This window comes from Tachyglossus aculeatus, chromosome 11 (genome assembly GCF_015852505.1).
Source record: "Tachyglossus aculeatus isolate mTacAcu1 chromosome 11, mTacAcu1.pri, whole genome shotgun sequence".
Lineage (NCBI taxonomy): Eukaryota > Metazoa > Chordata > Mammalia > Monotremata > Tachyglossidae > Tachyglossus > Tachyglossus aculeatus.
This window is the reverse complement of record NC_052076.1, coordinates 27734441-27758547: the sequence shown is the minus strand read 5'-3', so window position 1 is coordinate 27758547 and position 24107 is coordinate 27734441. Positions and strand designations below refer to the sequence as shown.

General features: G+C 46.1%; 1 protein-coding gene and 1 non-coding gene across 2 annotated transcripts in view; one reads left to right on the top strand and one right to left on the bottom strand.

The window, feature by feature from the left end:
- B4GALNT2 (beta-1,4-N-acetyl-galactosaminyltransferase 2) overlaps nucleotides 1-22448 on the bottom strand; it is a 53336-nt gene extending 30888 nt beyond the window's left edge. Inside the window, exons 1-2 of the mRNA XM_038754226.1 lie at nucleotides 22407-22448; nucleotides 10806-10924 (exon numbers count right to left, since the gene is read on the bottom strand). Coding sequence (XP_038610154.1) covers nucleotides 10806-10855 — 50 coding nt within the window. The 5' untranslated portion in view covers nucleotides 10856-10924; nucleotides 22407-22448. The remainder of the gene's footprint in view (nucleotides 1-10805; nucleotides 10925-22406) is intronic.
- A 1349-nt stretch (nucleotides 22449-23797) lies between these two features.
- Nucleotides 23798-23869, top strand: TRNAQ-UUG. The gene has a single exon. It is a non-coding gene; the product is annotated as a tRNA-Gln (tRNA).
- Nucleotides 23870-24107: the final 238 nt, after the last annotated feature.

Here is a 24107-nt window from a genome sequence, read left to right as displayed (position 1 = left end):
GGAGGGAGGGGAAGGAGGGGGAAGTGTTCAAGGGGTGGGGAGGGTTTGGGATTGGGATGAGTTGGTGGGGGCCTGGCCGGGGAGAGGGGGAAGAGGGGTGGCAATGAGAAAGGAGAACTGGGATGGTGGGGGTAGCGGGCTGGAAGGGAGGAGTTGAGGGTTGGTGCTGGTACAGAGGGGTTCTGGGAAGGGGGTGAGTGGGAGGGGTGGAGGTGGGAAAAAGAAGGGAAAGAGCTGGGTGGTAGAGGGGAAGGGGAAGGTGAGGAATGGGAAGGGCAGTTGGAAGCAGGGGAATTGATAGTTCATGGTGAGGTCAGCAAGGTAAAGGACAGCACAGCAGGTAGTTAACAATTAACATGCAATTAACAGTTAACAATTAACATTAGATGGCAGGCAGACATCCAGATGGACTTATCCTGAAGGCAGGCAGAGCCTGGAGGGAGGGGGAGAGAGCAGGGTCACAGATGTAGATTTGGGTGTCAATCAATCAATCAATCAATCAGTCGTATTTATTGAGCGCTTACTGTGTGCAAAGCACTGTACTAAGCACTTGGGAAGTACAAGTTGGCAACATATAGAGACAGTCCCTACCCAACAGTGGGCTCACAGTCTAGAAGTGGGAGACAGAGAACAAAACCAAACGTATTAACAAAATAAAATAAATAGAATAGATATGTACAAATAAAATAAATAAATAAATAAATAAATAAATAAATAGAGTAATATATATGTACAAACATATATACATATATACAGGTGCTGTGGGGAAGGGAAGGAGGTAAGGCGGCGGGGGGGGGGGTGGAGAGGGGGAGGAGGGGGTGAGCAATTACTGTGTGCAGAGCTTGGGAAAGTACAATACAACAATAATCAACCAATCAATCAATCAATCGCATTTATTGAGCGCTTACTGTGTGCAGAGCACTGTACTAAGCGCTTGGGAAGTACAAGTCGGCAACATATAGAGACAGTCCCTACCCAACACCGGGCTCACAGTCTGGAAGGGGGAGACAGAGAACAAAACCAAACATACTAACAAAATAAAATAAATAGAATAGATATGTACAAGTAAAATAAATAAATAAATGGAGTAATAAATATGTACAAACATATATACATATATTCAGGTGCTGTGGGGAAGGGAAGGAGGTAAGATGGGGGATGGAAAGGGGGACGAAGGGGAGAGGAAGGAAGGGGCTCAGTCTGGGAAGGCCTCATGGAGGAGGTGAGCTCTCAGTAGGGCAGATAAGCAGATAACAATAAGCAGATCTCCTCTGTATACTTTTTTCTCAGGGCTTAGTACAGTGCTTTGCACAAAGTAGATAATAAATCCTATTACTATTACTCTCTTCCTCTTCCCCCCCCACCTGCTGCTGCTGCTTCTCTCCCCTACCCCCACCAACCAAGCCTGTCCTCCCTTCTTGTGACTATAGGTCACCATTTGCATCAGAAGCCTCCTATTATTTCCACGGTTTAAAGCTCAGTCCAGCTGTATCTGGGCAAACATTTATACCATCCTCTCTGTGGTAAGAGATGGAAGCACAGTGGGGAAAGTGACTGTGTGTATTACATGAGTGTACAAGGGTATGGGTGTTGTCATCAGTGTAGAGATGACAGTAGAAGCCGTGGGAGCGAATGAGTACACCAAGGGAGTGAATGTTGATGGAGAGCAGAAGGGGACCAAGAACTGAACCTTGAGGAACCCTTACAGTAAGGGGATGGGAGGGGGAGGAGAAGCCCTCAAAGGAGACTGAGAATGAACACCTGGAGAGATAAGAGGAGAACCAGGAGAGGATGGAGTCTGTGAAGCCAAGGAGACCCCAGAAGGGCCTAGGCAGGACAGGACAGCGGGGTGAATCAATCAATGGTATTTATTGATTTATTTGATTTATTTACTCTGTGTAGAACACCGTACTAAGCGCTTGGGAGAAGACAATATAACGGAGTTGGTAGACTCATTCCCTGTGCACAATGTGACCCTGTGCCAACCCATTATCTTCTACCAATAATAATTATGGTATTTGTTAAGCGATTACTATAATAATAATGATGATGATAATTGTGGAATTTGTTAAACACTTACTGCGTGCCAGACACTGTACTAAGCGCTGGGTGGACACAAGCAGATCAAGTTGGACACAGTCCCTGTCCTACCTGGGGCTCACACTCATCCTCATTTTGCAGATGAGGTAGTTGAAGCACAGAGAAGTTAAGTGACTTGCCCAAGGTCACACAGCAGACAAGTGGCAGAGCCGGGATTAGAACTCAGGCACTTCTGACTCCCAGGCTCATGCTCTAGCCACTAAGCCACACTGCTTCTGCCTTTCCCTTCACTGACTTCTGGTCTCTGAGGGGTCCATGGACCCACCCCACCTCCCAGATTCCTAGTTTTCTGACCCACCCCCGGTTCCTGACCCCAGAGAGGCTTCTCCCAGCTGGCAGAGCTCTCTGAAATGTAGGGTGGGCAGGCTCCTGGCTCTCTCTGACAGGGATCAGAGGGCGGGGTGGGGAGAGGGGCCACCAGACACTCATTCATTCATTGATTCAATCGTATATATTGAGTGCTCACTGTGTGCAGAGCACTGTACTAAGCTCTTGGGAAGTACAAATCGGCAACATATAGAGACGGTCCCTACCAAACAACAGGCTCCCAGTCTAGAAGGGCACTAGAAGGGCACACTCCCCTTGGGCACTAGAGAAACCCTTTCAATCCGATTCCTACTGACGTGAAGGATAACCCTGACTTCCCAGACTGGAAATGACCTCTTGGAGAGTCAGGAAGTGGGGAGTCAGGGAGAAGCAGCATGGTGTAATGGAGACGGTACGATCCTGGGAGTCAGAAGGACAAGGGTTCTAATTCTAACTCCGCCACTTGTCTGTTGTGTGACATTGGGCAATTCCTTTCAGTTCTCTGAGCCTCAATTACCTCATCTGTAAAATGGGGAGAAACTGGGAGTCCCATGTAGGACATGGACTGTGTCTGAACTGATAAACTGGTCCCTACCCCTGTGCTCAGTACAGTGCCTAGCAAATAGAAAGCACTTAACAAATACCATTATTATTATTATTAGGGAAAAGAAGAAGAGCCTTAATATTCAATTCATTCATATTCACTGAGTACTTACTGTGTGCAGAGCACTGTACTTAACGCTAATGTTGGGCACCCTGCTGAATGGCCCTACTTGCCGCAGCCCTGATCCAGTTTAGCGGGCTCTGTTTTGCCAGAGGCCTGGTCTCCCAGGTATGTGCTCAGTGCCAACTTAATCATCTGCCACCTGCCCTGGATAGAAAGGGAGGGAGAGAGGGGCGAGGGGAGGGGAGAAAACCCCTTGGAATGGAAGAAGACCACTCCTCGATGGGTGAGGTTGACCAGGCATGGAGGGAAAGTCCGGGCTTGTTGGTCACCAGATGGGGGTGGCATAAACAGGTACCAGGAAGAGGCTAAAGGAGGGCAGGACTTTGGGCCAGGACAATCTCAACCGGGCCTGGCAATTCCAGTTTCATAGTCCACAGATTGACAGAGAAATTAAAGACTGAGGCCACCCAGCTCAGGCCTGGGAGAGGGCAGGGCTTGGGTGGGGAGGAAGCTGGCTGTCATTCATTCATTTATTCATTTAATTCATTCAATCGTATTTATTGAACGCTTACAGTGTGCAGAGCACTGTACTAAGCCCTTGGGAAGTACAAGTTGGCAACATATACAGTACCTACCCAACAGCGGGCTCACAGTCTAGAAGGGGGAGACAGAGAACAAAACAAAACATATTAACAAAATGAAATAAATAGAATATTAATTCATTCATTCATATTTATTGAGCACTTACTGTGTGCAGAGCACTGTACTAAGCGCTTGGGAAGTACAAGTTGGCAACACATAGAGACAGTCCCTACCCAACAGTGGGCTCACAGTCTAGAAGGGGGAGACAGAGAACAAAACTAAACACATTAACAAAATAAAATAAATAGAATATTCATTCATTCATTCAATCGTATTTATTGAGCGCTTACTGTGTGCAGAGCACGGTACTAAGCGCTTGGGAAGTACAAGTTGGCAACATATAGAGACAGTACTTACCCAACAGCGGGCTCACAGTCTAGAAGGGGGAGACAGAGAACAAAACAAAACATATTAACAAAATAAAATAAATAGAACATTCATTCGTATTTATTGAGCGCTTACTGTGTGCAGAGCACTGTACTAAGCGCTTGGGAAGTACAAGCTGGCAACACATAGAGACGGTCCCTACCCAACAGCGGGCTCACAGTCTAGAAGGGGGAGACAGAGAACAAAACAAAGCATATTAACAAAATAAAATGAATGGAATAAATATGTACAAATAAAATGGAGCAATAAATACGTACAAACATATATACAGGTTTCCACTGAGCCACGCCGCTTCTCTTTTTTGTTTTGTTGTCTGTCTCCCCCTTCTAGACTGTGAGCCCGCTGCTGGGTAGGGACCGTCTCTATGTGTTGCCAACTTGGACTTCCCAAGCGCTTAGTACAGTGCTCTGCACATAGTAAGCGCTCAGTAAATACGATTGATGATGATGATGATGATACACTGGAGCGCACACTCCCGATCCTCCTCCTCCTCCCCGCAACGCGCCCGATTCGCTCAGTGGGAGGAAGCAGGGAAAGATTGCGGTCAATCAATCATTCAATCTATTGTATTTATTGAGCGCTTACTGTGTGCAGAGCACTGTACTAAGCGCTTGGGAAGTACATGTTGGCAGCATATTGAGACGGTCCCTACCCAACAGTGGGCTCACAATCTAGAAGGGGGAGGCAGAGAACAAAACAAATTAACAAAATAAAATAAGTAGAATAAATATGTACAAGTAAAATAAATAGAGTAATAAATACGTACAAACATATATACACATATACAGGTGCTGTGGGGAAGGGAAGGAGGTAAGGCGGGGAGATGGAGAGAGGAAGGAGGGGGAGAGGAAGGAGGGGGCTCAGTCTGGGAAGGCCTCCTGGAGGAGGTGAGCTCTCAGTAGGGCCTTGAAGGGAGGAAGAGGGCTAGCTTGGCGGATGGGCAGAGGGAGGGCATTCCAGGCCAGGGGGATGACGTGGGCCGGCGGTCGACGGCGGGACAGACGAGAACGAGGCCCGGTGAGGAGATGAGCGGCAGAGGAGCGGAGGGTGCGGGCTGGGCTGGAGAAGGAGAGAAGGGAGGTGAGGTAGGAGGGGGCCAGGTGATGGACAGCCTTGAAGCCCAGGGTGAGGAGTTTCTGCCTGAAGTGTAGGTTGATTGGTAGTCGCTGGAGATTTTTGAGGAGGGGAGTAACATGCCCAGAGAATTTCTGGACAAAGACAATCCGGGCAGCGGCGTGAAGTATGGTTTGCAGAGGGGAGAGACAGGAGGATGGGAGATCGGAGAGGAGGCTGATACAGTAATCCAGACGGGATAGGATGAGAGCTTGAACGAGCAGGGTAGCGGTTTGGATGGAGAGGAAAGGGCGGATCTTGGCAATGTTGCGGAGCTGAGACCGGCAGGTTTTGGTGACGGCTTGGATGTGTGGGGTGAACGAGAGAGCGGAGTCGAGGATGACACCAAGGTTGCGGGCTTGTGAGACGGGAAGGGTGGTAGTGCCGTCAACAGTGATGGGAAAGTCAGGGAGAAGGCAGTGTCTGGGAGGGAAGACAAGGAGTTCAGTCTTGGACATGTTGAGTTTTAGGTGGCGGGCAGACATCCAGATGGAGATGTCCTGAAGGCAGGAGGAGATGCGAGCCTGGAGGGAGGGAGAGAGAGCAGGGGCAGAGATGTAGATTTGGGTGTCATCAGCGTAGAGATGATAGTTGAAGCCGTGGGAGCGAATGAGGTCACCAAGGGAGTGAGTGTAGATCGAGAACAGAAGGGTACCAAGAACTGAACCTTGGGGAACCCCTACAGTAAGGGGATGGGAGGGGGAGGAGGAGCCTGCAAAAGAGACTGAGAATGAACGACCGGAGAGATAAGAGACGGACAGAGAGACATTGGGGACCTGCGCTTTTTTGGGTTTGGGAACGGTGCCCCCACGCTCTGGATTGCTCCGGGCCACGGTCCCCAACCACGAAGACCTTCTTCCTCAATCAATCAATCAATCATATTTATTGAGCGCTTACTGTGTGCAGAGCACTGTACTAAGCACTTGGGAAGTACAAATTGGCAACATATAGAGACAGTCCCTACCCAACAGTGGGCTCACAGTCTAAAAGAGGCCTCCAGGCCTCCAGGAGGCCTTCCTCCTCCTCCTCCTCCATCTCCTCCCACCTTGGATCCGGTTCCAGTTGTGGCTGGAGGGCGAAGGGAAGACGGAGATGGTCTGGAGGGGGTGGAAAGTCTGGGCAGCCCAGATCATTAATAATAATAAATAATAATAATGGCATTTATTAAGCGCTGACTATGTGCAAAGTACTGTTCTAAGCACTGGGGGCATACAAGGTGATGAGGTTGTCCCATGAGGGGCTCACAGTCTTCATCCCCATTTTACAGATGAAGGAACTGAGGCCCAGAGAAGTGAAATGACGTGCCCAAATTCACACAGCTGACAAGTGGCGGCGCCGGGATTTGAACCCCTCACCTCTGACTTCAAAGCCTATGCTCTCTTTCTCCTTGCATCCCCAATCTGCTCCTGACAGTCTCAGGGGAAACAGTCCAAGATGCCTGCAGTCGGAGGGGCAGGAAAGACAGCCAAGCCCACCCACTCCCAGCTCCATCCAGGGCAAAAATGAGATGGCAAATCAGAGCCGGGGATGACCTGAACCCTTCTTGAACTCTCCTCAATCAAACATTTAATCAATAGTACTGCTCATCCTACTCAGACTGTGAGCCCTAAATGAGACGTTGTAGCTACGCCACCATTTAGAAAAGTGCTTGGCATATAGTAAGCACTTCACAAATACCACAATTATTGTTATTAAGCAACATAGTAATAATAATAATGGTATTTGTTAAGTGCTTACTATGTGCAAAGCACTGTTCTAAGCACTGGGGAGGTTACAAGGTGATCAGGTTGTCCCACGGGGAGTTCACAGTTTAAATCCCCATTTTACAGATGAGGTAAGGGAGGCACAGAGAAGTTAAGTGACTCACCCAAAGTCACACAGCTGACAGTTGGCGGAGCCGGGATTTGAACCCATGACCTCTGACTCCAAAGCCCGTGCTCTTTTCACTGAGCCATGCTGCTTCTCCAATAGTAAGAGCATGGGTCTTGGAGTCAGAAGGTCATGGGTTCTAATCCCACCCCTGTCACTTGTCCGCTTTGTGACCTTGGGCAAGTCACTTCACTTCTCTGGGCTTCAGTTAACTCATCTGTAAAATGGGGGTTAAGGCTATGAGCCCCATGTAGGACAGGACAATTTGCTTGTATTTCCTCCCCCCCCCCACCTCAGTGCTTAGTACAGTGCCTGGCACTTAGTAAGCATTTAACAAATACCACAATTATTATTATTAGTATCATTTTTATTGGTACTGATAGTAGTAGTAGTAGTAGTAGTAGTAGTAGTAGTAGTAGTAGTAGTAGTAGTAGTAGTAGTAAGACTAGACTGTGAGCCCGTTGTTGGGTAGGAACCGTCTCTATATGTTGCCAACTTGTACTTCCCAAGCGCTTAGTACAGTGCTCTGCACACAGTAAGCGCTCAATAAATACGATTGACTGACTGAATGAATGAATAGTAGTAGTGGTAGTAGCAGTTCCCTCATCTGTAAAATGTGAATTGAGACTGTGAGCTCCTTGTGGGACTGTGTCCAATCTGATTAGCTTGGGTCCACCCCAGCACTTAGTACTGTGCCTGGCACATAGTATTCATTCATTCATTCAATCATATTTATTGAGCGCTTACTGTGTGCAGAGCACTGTACTAAGCGCTTGGGAAGTACAAGTTGGCAACATATAGAGATGGTCCCTACCCAACAGTGGGCTCACAGTCTAGAAGGAGGAATGACAGAGAACAAAACAGAACATATTAACAAAATAAAATAAATAGAATAAACATGTATGAATAAAATAAAACCTCCTCACTGTGCCTCATTCTCGCCTGCCCCGCCGTCGACCCCCGGCCCACATCCTCCCCCTGGCCTGGAATGCCCTCCCTCCGCACATCTGCCAAGCTAGCTCTCTTCCTCTCTTCAAAGCCCTACTGAGAGCTCACCTCCTCCAGGAGGCCTTCCCCCACTGAGCCCCCTCCTTCCTCTTCCCCTCCCCACCCCCCTGCCCTATCACCTTCCCCTCCCCACAGCACCTGTATTCATGTTTGTACAGATTTATTATTCTATTTTACTTGTACATATTTACTATTCTATTTATTTTATTTTGTTAATATGTTTTGTTTTGTTGTCTGTCTCCCCCTTGTAGACTGTGAGCCCATTGTTGGGTAGGGATCGTCTCTATATGTTGCCAATTTGTACTTCCCAAGCGCTTACTACAGTGCTCTGCGCAAAGTATGTGCTCAATAAATATGATTGAATGAATGAATTAACAAATATCACATTTATTATTATTAGTAATAGTAACCTAATCAGTAACCTCAGTAACCTACTGAGCGCTTATAATGTGAGAAACACCATACTAAATGCCTAGGAGGGTACAGTTGAGTTAGCTCCCTCAAAGAGTTTGCAGCACAGTGGGGAAGACAGACACAAAAATAACAAGGAAGGAGAAAATAATAAAGACATACGCACTTGGGCTACGGAGAGGGGGGTTGTGGGTGCAGGGTTGGGGGGCTATCATCATCATCATCAATCGTATTTATTGAGCGCTTACTATGTGCAGAGCACTGTACTAAGCGCTTGGGAAGTACAAATTGGCAACATATAGAGACAGTCCCTACCCAACAGTGGGCTCACAGTCTAAATGGGGGAGACAGAGAACAAAACCAAACATACTAACAAAATAAAATAAATAGAATAGATATGTACAAATAAAATAAATAAATAAATAAATAAATTGAGTTTAAAAAAAGAGGGGATAAAAAAAGAGGCTATAAAGAGGGGAGATGATAGATCAATCAGGGAAGGCCTACTAGGGGAGCTGAATTTCAGCAGGGCTTTGAAGACGGAGAGGGCAATGCTTCGCTGGGCTGAAATGAGAGGGATTCCCTAAGGTCACCCACCCAAAATTCTTCACTGAACCAAAGGACCCAACCTGTGTTCCACCGAACCGGGGACGTTGCCGGGGCAGAGAGGGAGGGAGGATGGGGACAGGGGAAGATTTGGAGATGCTAACACCATCAGAACAGCAAGCGCTCAATAAGAACCAGCACAGCATAGTGGATAGAGCAGGGGCCTAGGAGACAGGAGGTCATGGCTTCTAAACCCAGCTTTGCCACTTGTCTGCTGTGTGACCTTGGGCAAGTCACTTCCCTTCTCTGGGCCTCAGTTACCTCAGCTGTAAAATGTGGATTGAGGCCATGAGCCAGAGAGAGAGAGAGAGAGAGAGAGAGAGACTGATCCCCTTTCCTGCCCTCAGGAGGATAGCCCAGTGGGAAAGGTCAGGGACAGATGGCAGCGTTGCCTAGTGGAGAGCGCACGGGCCCAGGAGTCAGAAGGACCTGGGTTCTAATCCTGGCTCCTCCACTTGTCTGCTGGGTGACCTTGGGCAAATCACTTCACTTCTCTGGGCCTCAGTTCCCTCATCTGTAAAATGGGGATGAAGACTGTGGTGATGTCTGACTTCCCGCCTCTAGACTGTGAACTCGTTGTGGGCAGGCATTATCTCTCTTCATTGCTGAATTGTACTTTCCTAAGCGCTAAATACAGTGCTCTGCACAAAGTGCTCTATAAATACAATTGAATGAATGAATGAATGACAGGGAATGTGTCCAACTGATTAGCTTGTATCTACCCCAGAGCTTAAAACAGTTCCTGTCACATACTGAGCGTTTAACAAAAACCACTATTATTATTATTATTATTATTATTATTATTATTATTATTAACATTGCTGTCTGGGCGACCGCGGCTCCTCCCTGGCTCCCGAGCTCGCTCTACAGGCCACTTGGCGATGATGTCTGGAGATTCCCCTTCTATCAATTGATTAGAGGTATTTATTGACCATTCACATTAGGCAGAGCAGTTTATAATAATAATAATAATAATAATAATAATAATGGCATTTGTTAAGCGCTTACTATGTGCGAAGCACTGTTCTAAGCTCTGGGGGGATACTAGGTGATCAGGTTGCCCCACGTAGGGCTCACAGTTTCAATCCCCATTTTACAGATGAGGTAACTGAGGCACAGAGAAGTTAAGTGCTTTGCCCGTGGTCACACAGCAGACAAGTGGCGGAGCCAGCATTAGAACCCATGACCCCTGACTCTCAAGCCTGTACTCTTGCCACTAGGCCGTGCTGCTCCTTTCCTCAAGAAGCTCATAATATAAAGGGGAAGACAGACAGAAATCAATTACAAGTAGGAGGAAGCATTAAAGTGAGCATAAAGACATAGACATAATTGCTTCAGCGGGTGGGGGACATGGGGAGAATGAGTACCCTCCAAGTGCTTAGGTTATTTGAAAGTGCAGAAGCAGCAGCTGGGGAAATATAACGTGGTGAAAGAAGTTAATCAGGGTAGGCTTCCTGGAGAAGAAGTGATTTCAGAAAGGCCACTCGCCTGTTGTTTCCTCCTGGGCAAATCACTCAACTTCACTTAGCCTCAATTTCCTCATTCATAAAGTGATGATAAAAGGCCTGTTCTCCCTCCTTCTTAGGCTGTAATCCCCGTGAAGGTCATGGACTGTGTCCAATCTAATTTTTTTGTAGTTTAGCGACACATAGTGTTTTGTAAATACCGTCAATGGTGCTTGTAATAACAATGATACCGTTTCCTGAAGAACTTCAAGGACCTTCTCCTTGTCCTTTGCTCCAGCATCCTCAGGGAAGGTAAAAGGTGCAGAATTGATTCTCCTCAGTGAGGAAACTGAAGTCTGTGGGAATGGCACTGGCAGATCAAGGATAAAAAAAAAATCAATCAATCAGTCATATTTATTGAGGTTTACCACATGCAGAGCAATTGTACTGTTTTTTACTATTAAGTGCCATCAAGTCATTTTCGATTCATAGTGACTCCAGGCATATCCTTTCTCCAGAACATCCTGTCCTCTGCCATAATCCACAACCTTTCTAACGGTTCTTCCGTTATTGTTGTTATGGCCTCTATTCATTCATTCATTTATTCATTCAATCGCATTTATTGAGTTATTACTGAGTGCAGAGCACTGTACTAAGCGCTTTGGATGTAAAAGTTGGCAACATATAGAGAGGGTCCCTACCCAACAACAAGAGGCTCACAGTCTATCCATCTAGCTGCCTGTCTGCCTCTTCCACATTTTCCCTGGACTTTTCCTAGCATTAGTGTCTTCTCCAGATAGTCTTCCTGATTATGTGTCCAAAATATGCTAATTTAAGATGATTCATTTGGCCTTTCAAATTGGGTTTAATTTACTCTAAAATCCATTTGTTTGCTTTTTGGGCAGTCCATGGTATTTGCAAAAGCCTCCTCCAATACCATATTTCAAATGAATCCATGTTCTTTCTATCCTGTTAAAGTATAAAGAGTTGGTAGACATGTTCCCTGCCCACAAGGAGGTTACAGTCTAGAGGGAGAGACAGGCATTAAAATAAGTTACAAATATGTACACAAGTGCTGTGGGACTGAAGGCAGGGTGAATATTGCGTATTTAAAGGGTATAAATCAAATTGCAAGAGCGACAGAAGGGAGAGGGAGTATAGGAAATGAGGGCTGTAGGGAAAGGACTCTTGGAGGAGATGTGATTTAATAAGTCTTGGAAGGTGGAGAGTGTCGGTCTGTTGGATATGAAGGGAGAGAGAATTTCAGGCCAGAGGCAGAATGTGGGCAAGGGATTGGCACTGAGAAAGATGGCATTGAGAAACAGCGAGTTGGCATTAAAGGAGGGAAGTTGGAGGGTTGGGTTGTAGTAGGAGATTAGAGAGGTGAAATAGGAGAGAGAGAACTGATTGAGTGCTTTAAAGCTGATGATAAGCGCTCCCCTTATCTTCTTCAGCCTTGGACTCCAGGGCAGGGAATGTGTCTGTTTATTGTTGTACTGTACTTTCTCAAGCGCTTAGTACAGTACTTTGCCCACAGTAAGCGCTCAATAAATACGATTGAATGATCAGATTGTAAGCGTGCTGTGGGCAGGGAATGTGTCCGTTTATTGTTACATTGTACTCTCCCAAGCACTCAGTACAGTACTCTGCACACAGTAAGCGCTCAATAACTACAAGTGAGTGAATGAATGAACGCTCCTAACACCGAGCCTCTCCCAGAGAGCCTTGGCAGCCACGGTGTTTTTTCCCCTTACGGTCCCTTCCCCTCCCCGGCTGCAAACCACGGTGTAGGGAGGGAGATTTAAGGCGCCTTGTTGACTCTTGCTGTCCAAGGTGGCCCAGAAGTGAGCGCTTAATAAATGCCATTATAAAAAAAAAAGTGCTAAAGGTGGGTTGTGGCCTGCTGACACTACCCATCTCCCATCCCTCTATCGCCTGTGGTGCCCTCCATACACATACACACCCCAACGCCAAAGCCTGAAGCCCTTTCTGCTGCAGGACACTTTGGACCCTATCACAACTTGGGATGGACCCTAGCACCCCGTGTTTCCCCGACTTCTTGGTATTCTGGGGGGTCCCTATCCCCTTCGCCCCATTCGAAGGCCACATAGCTCTAAGATGGTGTCTCAGGCCACGAGGTGGAGAGCAATGGACCATTGGAGGTGGGATTAAGGGCGACGAACAGGGACCGTTGGAGAATGAGGGACGCCAACGTCGTGCTCAATGGCCAGCAAGAAGCCACGGAGGCCAACGGACAGTGTGGGGACCAGTGAAAGTTCACTTCTGTGGAAGCGACTTCAGGAGGGTCAAGGGGCAGGATTATGCAAAAGCAAGGATGTGTTAACCTCCCCTAAAGGTTAAAGATGTCTGACTTGGAGTGTGCTGCGGCCTTTGTGTTCTTTACCGCCACACCTCACCGGGAGTGGTAACAATAATAAACAATAATTATGGTATTTGTTAAATGCTTACTATGTGCCAGGCACTATACTAAGCCTTGGGGTGGTTACAAGCAAATCACTGGCTTAGTGGAAAGAGGGAGTCTGAGGTTGTGGGTTCTCATCCCGGCTCCAGCACTTGTCAGCTGTGTGACCTTGGGCAAGCCACTTCACTTCTCTGTGCCTCAGTTCCCTCATCTGTCAAATGGGGATGAAGATTGTGAGCACCCCGCGGGACAACCTGATTACCTTGTATCTACCCCAGTGCTTAGAACAGTGCTTGGCACAAAGTAAGCGCTTAACAAATACCATTATTATTATTAAGTGCTCAGTAAATACCAATGATTGAAGGAGTGTGCAGTCTAATGTAGTAGTTTAGTAGTAACGGTATTTACTGAACTCTTAATGGGAGTGATGAAACAGTAAAATACTAAAACACATAAAGCCTGAGGATAAATGCACAAAATTAAAACAAAAATCAGTAGGGTGCCATAGCTAACAGAAAATCATTTCAGGCCAATCACGGCTTGTGGGAGGGAGAGGTGCAGATTATAATCAATCAGTCAATCAGCCATATTTATTGAGTGCTTACTATAATCCCGGCTCCACCACATGCCTGCTGTGTGACCTTCGGCAAGTCACTTCACTTCTCTGAGCCTCAGTTACCTCATCTGTAAAATGAGGATTAGGACTGTGAGCCCTGCGTGGGACAACCTGATCACCTTGTATCCCCCCAGCGCTTAGAACAGTGCTTGGTACATAGTAAGTGCTTAACAAATGCCATTATTATTATTATTATTATTATTATTATTATAATGACGGCATTTGTTAAGCGCTTAGTATGTGCCAAGCACTGTTCTAAGCGCTGGGGGGGGGGATACAAGGTTGTCCCACTTGGGGCTCACAGTCTTAATTCCCACTTTACAGATGAGGGAACTGAGGCACAGAGAAGTTAAGTGACTTACCCAAAGTCACACCTCAGACAAGTGGTGGAACAGGAATTAGAACCCATGACCTCTGACTCCCAAGCCCGTGCTCTTTCCACTGAGCCATGCTGCTTTTCTTATGTGTCTAGTGCATTTGACGGGAGAAGGAGTTCCAAGCTGAGAGTGACAGGAGGGAGTCATGGAAAAAAGAGCCCGGGCTTGGGAATCAGAGGAAGTGGGTTCTAATCCCAGCTTCGCCACTTGTCTGCTGTGTGACCTTGGGTAAGCCACTTATCTTCTCAGGTACCTCACCTGTAAAATGGGTATTAATACTATGAGCTCCACGAGGAACAACCTGATTACCTTGTGTCTACCCCAGTGCTTAGAACAGTGCTTGGCACACAGTAAAAGCGCTTAACAAATACAATCATAATAATAATAACAATAATAAGTAACAGAGCCCAGTGGAAAGAACACGGGTTTGGGAACCAGGGGAACTGGTTTCTAATCCCAGTCAATTATCAGTGTTATTTATTGAGCACTTACTATGTGCAGAGACTATACTAAGTGCTTAGGAGAATGCAACACAGAATCCCTACCTACGAGGAACTTCCCAGCTCTACCATTCCCTGCACGACATTGGCCAAATCACTGAACTTCTCTATACCTCAGTTTTCTCATCTGTAAAAGGGAGATTAAACATCAGTTTTCCCTCCTACTTAAACTGTGAGTTCTTGGTGGGTCAGAGATTGCATCTGACCTGATTTTTTTTTTATATCTACTTCAGAGCTCTGTACAGTGCTTAGCAAGTACTAAGCCCTTAACAAATACCCCAGTTGTTATTACAGCTGTGGATAGGAGACAGGAGAATTGAGAGTAAGGTACATTAAGATGATTAATTGAAGACCAGGAGCGTGGGAAACAAGCAGTAGAGGTAGGAAACCCTCTGAGAGAGCCTCCTGGTATCGAGAGTGTCTTTCTTTTGTCAGGTGGAAAACAGCATTAAGGAGGGCTTTGCTACCATGCAACCATCAGTGTGACAGATGGTAATCTACTTTCATTTATGTGCAGTCAAGTTCCTTGTCCTGAGAGTGTATGCAAAGCTACCAGGATGTGAGCACTTCTTCCTTTCTGCTCCCCTTCCTACTCTTAATTCATTCATTCATTCAGTCATATTTATCGAGCGCTTACAGTGTGCAGAGCACTGTACTAAGTGCTTGGGAAGTACAAGTCGGCAACATATAGAAACGGTCCCTACCCAACAACGGTCTCACAGTCTAGAAGGGGGAGACAGACAACAAAACAAAACATGTAGACTGGTGTCAAAACCATCAGAATAAATAGAATTATAGCTATATGCACATCATTAATAAAATAGAATAGTAAATATGTACAAGTAATATAAAGTAATAAATCTGTACAAATAAATATACAAGTGCTGTGGGGAGGGGAAGGGGGTATGGCAGAGGCGGGGTATGGGGAGGAGGAGAGGAAAAGGGGGCTCAGTCTGGGAAGGCCTCCTGGAGGAGGTGAGCTCTCAGTAGGGCTTTGAAGGGAGGAAGAGAGCTAGCTTGGCGGATGTGTGGAGGGAGGGCATTCCGGGCCAGGGGGAGGACGTGGGCCGGGGGTCGACGGTGGGACAGGCGAGAACGAGGCACGGTAAGGAGGCTAGCGGCAGAGGAGCGGAGGGTGCGAGCTGGGCTGGAGAAGGAGAGAGGGGAGGTGAGGTAGGAGGGGGTGAGGTGATGGACAGCCTTGAAGCCGAGAGTGAGTCTGCATAACAACAATAACAATAACAATAATGGCATTTATTAAGCAGTTACTAGGTGCAAAGCACTGTTCTAAGCGCTGAGGAGGATACAAGGTGATCAGGTTGGCCCACAGGGAGCTCACAGTCTTAATCCCCATTTTATAGATGAGGTAACTGAGGCCCAGAGAAGTTAAGTGACTTGCCCAAAGTCTCACAGCTGACAATTGGCAGAGCTGGGATTTGAACCCATGACCTCTGACTCCAAAGCCCGGGCTCATTCCACTGAGCCATAAATTATTTACTTAAGGAAGCAGCATGGCCTAGTGGATAGGGCAGAGAAGCAGCGTGCCTTGGTGGAAAGAGCTCAGGCTTGGGAGTCAGAAGTCGTGGGTTCTAATCCCAGCTCTGCCACTTGTCAGCTGTGTGACCTTGGGCAGTCACTTCACTTCTCTGTGCCTCAGTTACCTCATCTGTAAAATGGGGATTAAGACTGTGAGCCCCATGTAGGACAACCTGATAACCTTGCGTCTTCCCCAGGACTTAGACCAGTGCTTGACACATAGTAAGAGCTTAACAAATACCATCATTATTATTATTATAGGCCTGGGAGTTAGAAGGACCTGGGTTCAAATTCTGGCTCTGGCACTTTGTTGTGTGACCTCAGGCAAGTCACTTCACTTCTCTGTACCTCACCTGTAAAATGGGGATTAAGACAGGGAGCCCCATGTGGGACAGGGACTGTGTCCATGTTTCTCTGTTATTATGATGTTATTTGTTAAGCCCTTATTATGCGTCATGTATTGTTCTTCGCACTGGGGCAGAGGCAAGTTAATCAGTTGGACGCAGTCCCTTTTCTACATGGGATTCACAGTCTAGGTAGAAGGAGAACAGATATTGAATCCCCATTTTACAGTTGACAAAACTGAGGCACAAACAAGCGAAGCGACTTGCCCTAGGTTACACAGAAAGCACTTGGCCAAGCCGGGATTAGAACCCAGATCCTCTGACTCCCAGGACCATTGTTTGTATATATTTATTACTTTCTTTATTTTACTTGTACATATTTACTCTTCTATTTATTTTATTTTGTTAATATGTTTTGTTTTGTTGTCTGTCTCCCCCTTCTAGACTGTGCGCCCGCTGTTGGGTAGGGACCGTCTCTATATGTTGCCAACTTGGACTTCCCAAGCGCTTAGTACAGTGCTCTGCACACAGTAAGCGCTTAATAAATACGATTGAATGAATGAATGAATTAGCTTGTATCTAACCCAGCGCTTAGAAAAGTGCTGGATACATAGTAAGTGCTTAACAGATACAATCATTATTATTTCTATTAATGTCTATTTCCCCCTCTTGACTGTAAGCTCATTGTGGGCAGGGAACGTGTCCACAACTGTTATATTGTACTCTCCCAAGGTCTTAATTCAGTGCTCTGCATGGACTAAGTTCTCAATAAACACCCCCAATGATGAGGATGAAGCCTCATGCCTGCTCATCTCGCTTGTGAGCCAGGTGTGCTCGGCCCCGCTGAGGAGAGAAGGCGGCCGTGGAGGGACCTGAACCCAGATCCCCAGCTTCCCACCTCAACACCCTAGCCAGTAAACCACACTGCCTAAGCCCTGCCTTCCTCCTTGAAACAAATACGTGAATGGTCACTCCATCTCGTGGAATGTCAGCGCTTCCTGTGGATGCCGGAGTCAGGATTCAATTGGCGGAGTCAGGATTAGAACCCATGACCTCTGACTCCAAAGCCCGGGCTCTTTCCACTGAGCCACGCTGCTTCTCTAATGCCTGTTTTGCCATCTGTCTCCCCCCTTCTAGACTGTGAGCCCGCTGTGGGCAGGGAGGGTCTCTCTTTGTTGCTGAACTGTCCTTCCCAAGCGTTTAGTACAGTGCTCTGCACACAGTAAGCGCTCAATAAATAAGATTAAATGAATGAATGATTCCTGTTACATGTTTTGCTGTCTCTCCCCTTCTAGACTGTGAGCCCGTTGTGGGCAGGGATGGTCTCTCTTTGTTGCTGAATTGTCCGTCCCAAGCGCTTAGTACAGTGCTCTGCACACAGTAAGCGCTCAATAAATATGATAGAATGAATGAATGATGCCTGTTACATGTTTTGCTGTCTGTCTCCCCCCTTCTAGACTGTGAGCCCACTGTTGGGTAGGGACCATCTCTATATGTTGCCAACTTGTACTTCCCAAGCGCTTAGTACAGTGCTCTGCACACAGTAAGCGCTCAATAAATACGATTGAATGAGTGAATGGATGAATGAATGCCAAATCCTTCTGCCTGGGGCTTTGATGGGGGCAGGTTTCATTAATTAATGAATTAAAGCATTTGTTGAGCACTTACTGTATGCAAAGCACTGCACTAAGTGCTTGGGAGAGTACAATAATGCAATATAACAATAAATAGACACATTCCCGTTTGGGTGTGTGCCACAACTCCCCCCTAGTCCTCATCCCTGGAGTGAAGAAGCAGCATGGTGTAGTGGGTAGAACATGGGTAGGGATTGTCTCTGTTGCCGAATTGTACTTTTCAAGCGCTTAGTACAGTGCTCTGCACACAGTAAGTGCTCAATAAATACGATTGAATGAATGAATGAGTCAGAGGACGTGGGTTCTAATTCCGACTCTGTCACTTGTCTGCTCTGTGACCTTTTCATTCATTCATTCAATTCATTCAATCGTATTTATTGAGCGCTTACTGTGTGCAGAGCACTGTACTAAGCGCTTGGGAAGTACAAGTTGGCAACAAATAGAGACGGTCCCTACCCAACAGCGGGCTCACAGTCTGGAAGGGGGAGACAGAGAACAAAACAAAACATGTAAACAAAGTAAAATAAATAGAATAAATATGTACAGGTAAAATAAATAAATAGAGTAATAAATACATACAAACATATATACATATATACAGGTGCTGTGGGGAGGGGAAGGAGGTAAGGCAGGGGGGATGGGGAGGAGGGGGAGAGGAAGGAGAGGGCTCAGTCTGGGAAGGCCTGACCTTGGGCAAGACACTTCACTTCTCTGGGCCTCAGTTACCTCATCTGTAAAATGGGGATTGAGACTATGATCCCTAAGTGGGACAGAGACGGTGACCACCTTGATTTGCTTGTATCCATCCCAGCATTTAGTACAGTGGCTGGCACATAATAAGCATGGCTTAGCAGAAAGAGCCCAGGCTTGGGAGCCAGAGGTCGTGGGTTCAAATCCCAGCTCCACCTCTTGTCAGCTGTGTGACTTTGGTCAAGTCATTTAACTTCTCTGGGCCTCAGTTACCTTATCTGTAAAATGGGAATTAAGACTGTGAGCCTCATGTGGGACAGCCTGATTACCTTGTATCAACCCCAGTGCTTAGAACATAGTAAGTGCTTAACAAATACCATAATAATAATAACCCCAGTGCTTAGAACGGTGCTTGGCACATAGTAAACGCTTAACAAATATTATTATTATTATAATAAACACTTAACAAATACCATAATTAGTATTATTATCCCAGGCAAGTTATCTCATCCATAAAATGGGGATTGAGACTGTGAGCCCTAAGTGGGACAGGGACTGTGTCCACCTGGATTTGCTTGTATCCACCCCAACGCTTAGTACAGTGGCTGGCACATAATAAATGCTTAACAAATACTATTACTAGTATTATTATTATTATCCCAGCAAGTTACTTCATCTGTAAAAGGGGGATTGAGACTGTGAGCCATAAGTGGGACGGGGACTGAGTCACCTTGATATGCTTCTATCCACCCCAGCGCTTAGTACAGTGCCTGGCACATAACAAACACTTAACAAATTCTATTATTATTATCCTAGGCAAGTTACCTCATCTGTAAAATGGGGATTGAGACTGTGAACCTGATGTGGGTCAGGAACTGTGTCCAACTCAATTTGCTTATCTTCCTCCCACCCAGCGCTTAATACAGTGCCTGACACATAGTAAACGCTTACCAAATACCATTTTTATTATTATTATTCTAGGCAAGTTACCTCATCTGTAAAATGGGGATTCAGACTGTGAGCCTGATGAGGGACAGTAACTATGTGCACTCCAATTTGCTTATATCCCTCCCACCCAGCGCTTAGTACAGTGCCTGGCACATAGTAAATGCTTAACAAACATTATTATTATTATTATTATTATTATTACTATCCCAGGCAAGTTACCTCATCTGTAAAATGGGGAGTGAGACTTTGAGCCCTAAGTGGGCCAGGGACTGTGACCACCTCCATTTCCTTGTATCCACCCCAGCGCTTAGTACAGCACCTGGCACATATTAAACGCTTAACAAATACTATTATTATTATTATTATCCCAGGCAAGTTACCTCATCTATAAAATGGGGATGGAGACTGTGAGCCCTAAGCGGGACAGGGACTGTGACCACCTTCATTTCCTAGTCAGAGGTCATGGGTTCAAATCCCGGCTCTGCCACTTGTCAGCTGTGTGACTTTGGGCAAGTCGCTTCACTTCTCTAAGCCTCAGTTCCCTCATCTGTAAAATGGGGATGAAGACTGTGAGCCCCTTGAGGGACAACCTGATCACCTTGTAACCTCCCCAGCGCTTAGAACAGTGCTTTGCACATAGTAAGCGCTTAACAAATGCCATCATCATCATCATCATCATCTACCCCAGCGCTTAGTACAGCACCTGGCACATCATAAATGCTTAACAAATACTATTATTATTATTATCCCGGGCAAGTTACCTCATCTGTAAAATGAGAATTGAGACTGTGAACCCAACGTGGGACAGAAATCCAATCTGCTTGCATTCCCCCGCCCCCCGCCCCCGACCCAGAGTTTAGCACAGTGCCTGGCATCATCATCATCATCATCAATCGTATTTATTGAGCGCATACTATGTGCAGAGCACTGTACTAAGCGCTTGGGAAGTACAAATTGGCAACATATAGAGACAGTCCCTACCCAACAGTGGGCTCACAGTCTAAAAGGGGGAGACAGGGAACGAAACCAAACACACTAACAAAATAAAATAAATAGAATAGATATGTACAAGTAAAATGAACAAACAAATAAATAAATAAATAAATAAATAAATAGATAAATAAATAGATAAATAGATAAATAAATGAATGAATAAATGAATAAATAAATAAATAAATAGAGTAATATTACTACTGGCACGTAGTAAGCGCTTCACAAATACCACAAAAAAGAGAACGGAGCGGGGTTCTGGGAGGAAAGAACCAGGAAAGAACCTTCCTCTTGGAGCTCGGAAGCTTTTATGCAAATCTATTTATTTTATTAATGATGTGTATATAGCTATAATTCTATTTATTTTGATGGTATTGACACCTGTCTACTTGTTTTGTTTTGCTGTCTGTCTCCCCCTTCTAGACTCTGAGCCCGTTGTTGGGGAGGGATCGTCTCTATATGTTGCCAACTTGTACTTCCCAAGCGCTTAGTACAGTGTTCTGCACACAGTAAGTGCTCAATGATTATGATTGAATGAATGAATGAGTGAACTCTGTCAGCCGCCGGACCCTCCCCGCAGCCCCAGGGGTTCATTCATTCATTCAATTCATTCAATCGTATTTATTGAGCGCTTACTGTGTGCAGAGCACTGTACTAAGCGCTTGGGAAGTCCAAATCGGCAACATTCATTCAATCGTATTTATTGAGCGCTTACTGTGTGCAGGGCACTGTACTAAGCGCTTGGGAAGTACAAGTTTACTGTGTGCAGAGCACTGTACTAAGCGCTTGGGAAGTACAAGTTGGGTAGGGTAGGGTAGGGACTGTCTTGTACCAACTTGTACTTCCCAAGCGCTTAGTACAGTGCTCTGCACACAGTAAGCGCTCAATAAATACGATTGAATGAATGGATACAAGTTGGCAACATATAGAGACGGCCCCTACCCAACAGCGGGCTCACAGTCAATCAATCAATCAATCAATCGTATTTATTGAGCACTTACTGTGTGCAGAGCACTGTACTAAGCGCTTGGGAAGTCCAAGTTGGCAGTTGGGGCTCACAGTCAATCAATCAATCAATCAATCGTATTTATTGAGCGCTTACTGTGTGCAGAGCACTGTACTAAGCGCTTGGGAAGTACAAGTTGGCAACATATAGAGACAGTCCCTACCCAACAGTGGGCTCACAGTCTAAAAGGGGGAGACAGAGAACAAAACCAAACACACTAACAAAATAAAATAAATAGAATAGATATGTACAAATAAAATAAATGGAGTAATAAATATGTACAAACATATATACATATATACAGGTGCTGTGGAGAAGGGAAAGAGGTAAGATGGGGGATGGAGAGGGGGACGAGGGGGAGAGGAAGGAAGGGGTTTAACAATCAATCAATCAATCGTATTTATTGAGCGCTTACTGTGTGCAGAGCACTGTACTAAGCGCTTGGGAAGTCCAAGTTGGCAACATCTAGAGACGGTCCCTACCCAACAGTGGGCTCACAGTCTAAAAGGGGGAGACAGAGAACAAAACCAAACATACTAACAAAATAAAATAAATAGAATAGATATGTACAAGTAAAATAAATAAATAGAGTAATAAATATGTACAAACCTATATACACATTCTATCGTATATATTGGGCGCTTACTGTGCGCAGAGCTCTGTACTAAGCGCTTGGGAAGTCCAAATCGGCAACAGATAGAGACGGGCCCGACTCAACAGCGGGCCCCCAGTCTAGACCCGACTCCGTGCACATTTCAATAATAATGATAGCATTTATTAAGCGCTTACCATGTGCAAAGCACTGTTCTAAAAGCCGGGGAGGTTAACAAGGTGATCAGGTTGTCCCACGGGGGGGCTCTCAGTCTTCATCCCCATTTGACAGAGGAGGTAACTGAGGCCCAGAGAAGTGAAGTGAGCTGTCCAAAGTCACACAGCTGACAACTGACAGAGCTGGGATTTGAACCCATGACCTCTGCCTCCAAAGCCCGGGTTCTTTCCACTGAGCCACGCTGCTTCTCTTTCAATGCAATCCAACCGTATTTATTGAGCGCTTACTGCGTGCAGAGCACTGGGCTGAGCGCTTGGGAAAGTCCAGTACAGTCAATGCATTTGTTGCTCGAAGGAGTTCCGCGTGCACACACACACACTCACCGACACACAGGCACAAACACACACAGACACAGACACACACACACACATTTCCTTCCCAGACTGAGCCCCTTCCTTACTCTCCCCCTCGTCCCCCTCTCCATCCCCCCATCTTACCTCCTTCCCTTCCCCACAGCACCTGTATATATGTCTATATGTTTGTACATATTTATTACTCTATTTATTTATTTTACTTGTACCTATCTATTCTATTTATTGTATTTTGTTAGTATGTTCGGTTTTGTTCTCTGTCTCCCCCTTTTAGACTGTGAGCCCACTGTTGGGTAGGGACTGTCTCTGTATGTTGCCAATTTGTACTTCCCAAGCGCTTAGTACAGTGCTCTGCACACAGTAAGCGCTCAATAAATACGATTGATGATGATGATGATGATCCCCCCATCTTACCTCCTTCCCCTCCCCACAGCACCTGTATATATGTATATATGTTTGTACATATTTATTACTCTATTTATTTTACTCGTACAGATCTATTCTATTTATTTTATTTTGTTAGTATGTTTGGTTTTGTTCTCTGTCTCCCTCTTTTAGACTGTGAGCCCACTGTTGGGTAGGGACTGTCTCTATATGTTGCCAATTTGTACTTCCCAAGCGCTTAGTACAGTGCTCTGCATATAGTAAGGGCTCAATAAATACGATTGATGATGATGATGATGATGATGATGATCCCCCATCTTACCTCCTTCCCCTCCCCACAGCACCTGTATATATGTTTGTACATATTTATTACTCTATTTATTTTACTTGTACAGATCTATTCTATTTTATTTTGTTAGTATGTTTGGTTTTGTTCTCTGTCTCCCCCTTTTAGACTGTGAGCCCCCTGTTGGGTAGGGGCCGTCTCTATATGTTGCCAATTAGTCCTTCCCAAGCGCTTAGTACAGTGCTCTGCACAGAGTAAGCGCTCAATAAATACGATTGATGATGCTGATGACACACACAGAGCTGCAGAAACAGCACGCCCAACCGAGCAGCGGGTTGACAAGACTCCCGCTCGCTTAGGCGACGGAGCGGGTCCCATGGTGTAATGGTTAGCACTCTGGACTTTGAATCCAGCGATCCGAGTTCAAATCTCGGTGGGACCTCACCAACCTTTTTGGGCTCTTAATAAAGTTTTGGGGCCCCCGTGGGCAGCCGACCCCTCGGCGGCCCCGACCCCCCCCCCCAGTCCGACGCTTTAGAGGACGCCCCTTCCCCCGTATTCTCCCCTTCCGCGCCGCTGGGGAGCCCTCTGCGCATGCGCCGGGGACCAGCCGCGGACGCACCCGACTGCATCCGAAAGGTCCCGAGGATGGCTCGGGCCGGGAGGGGCGCGCTCATTGG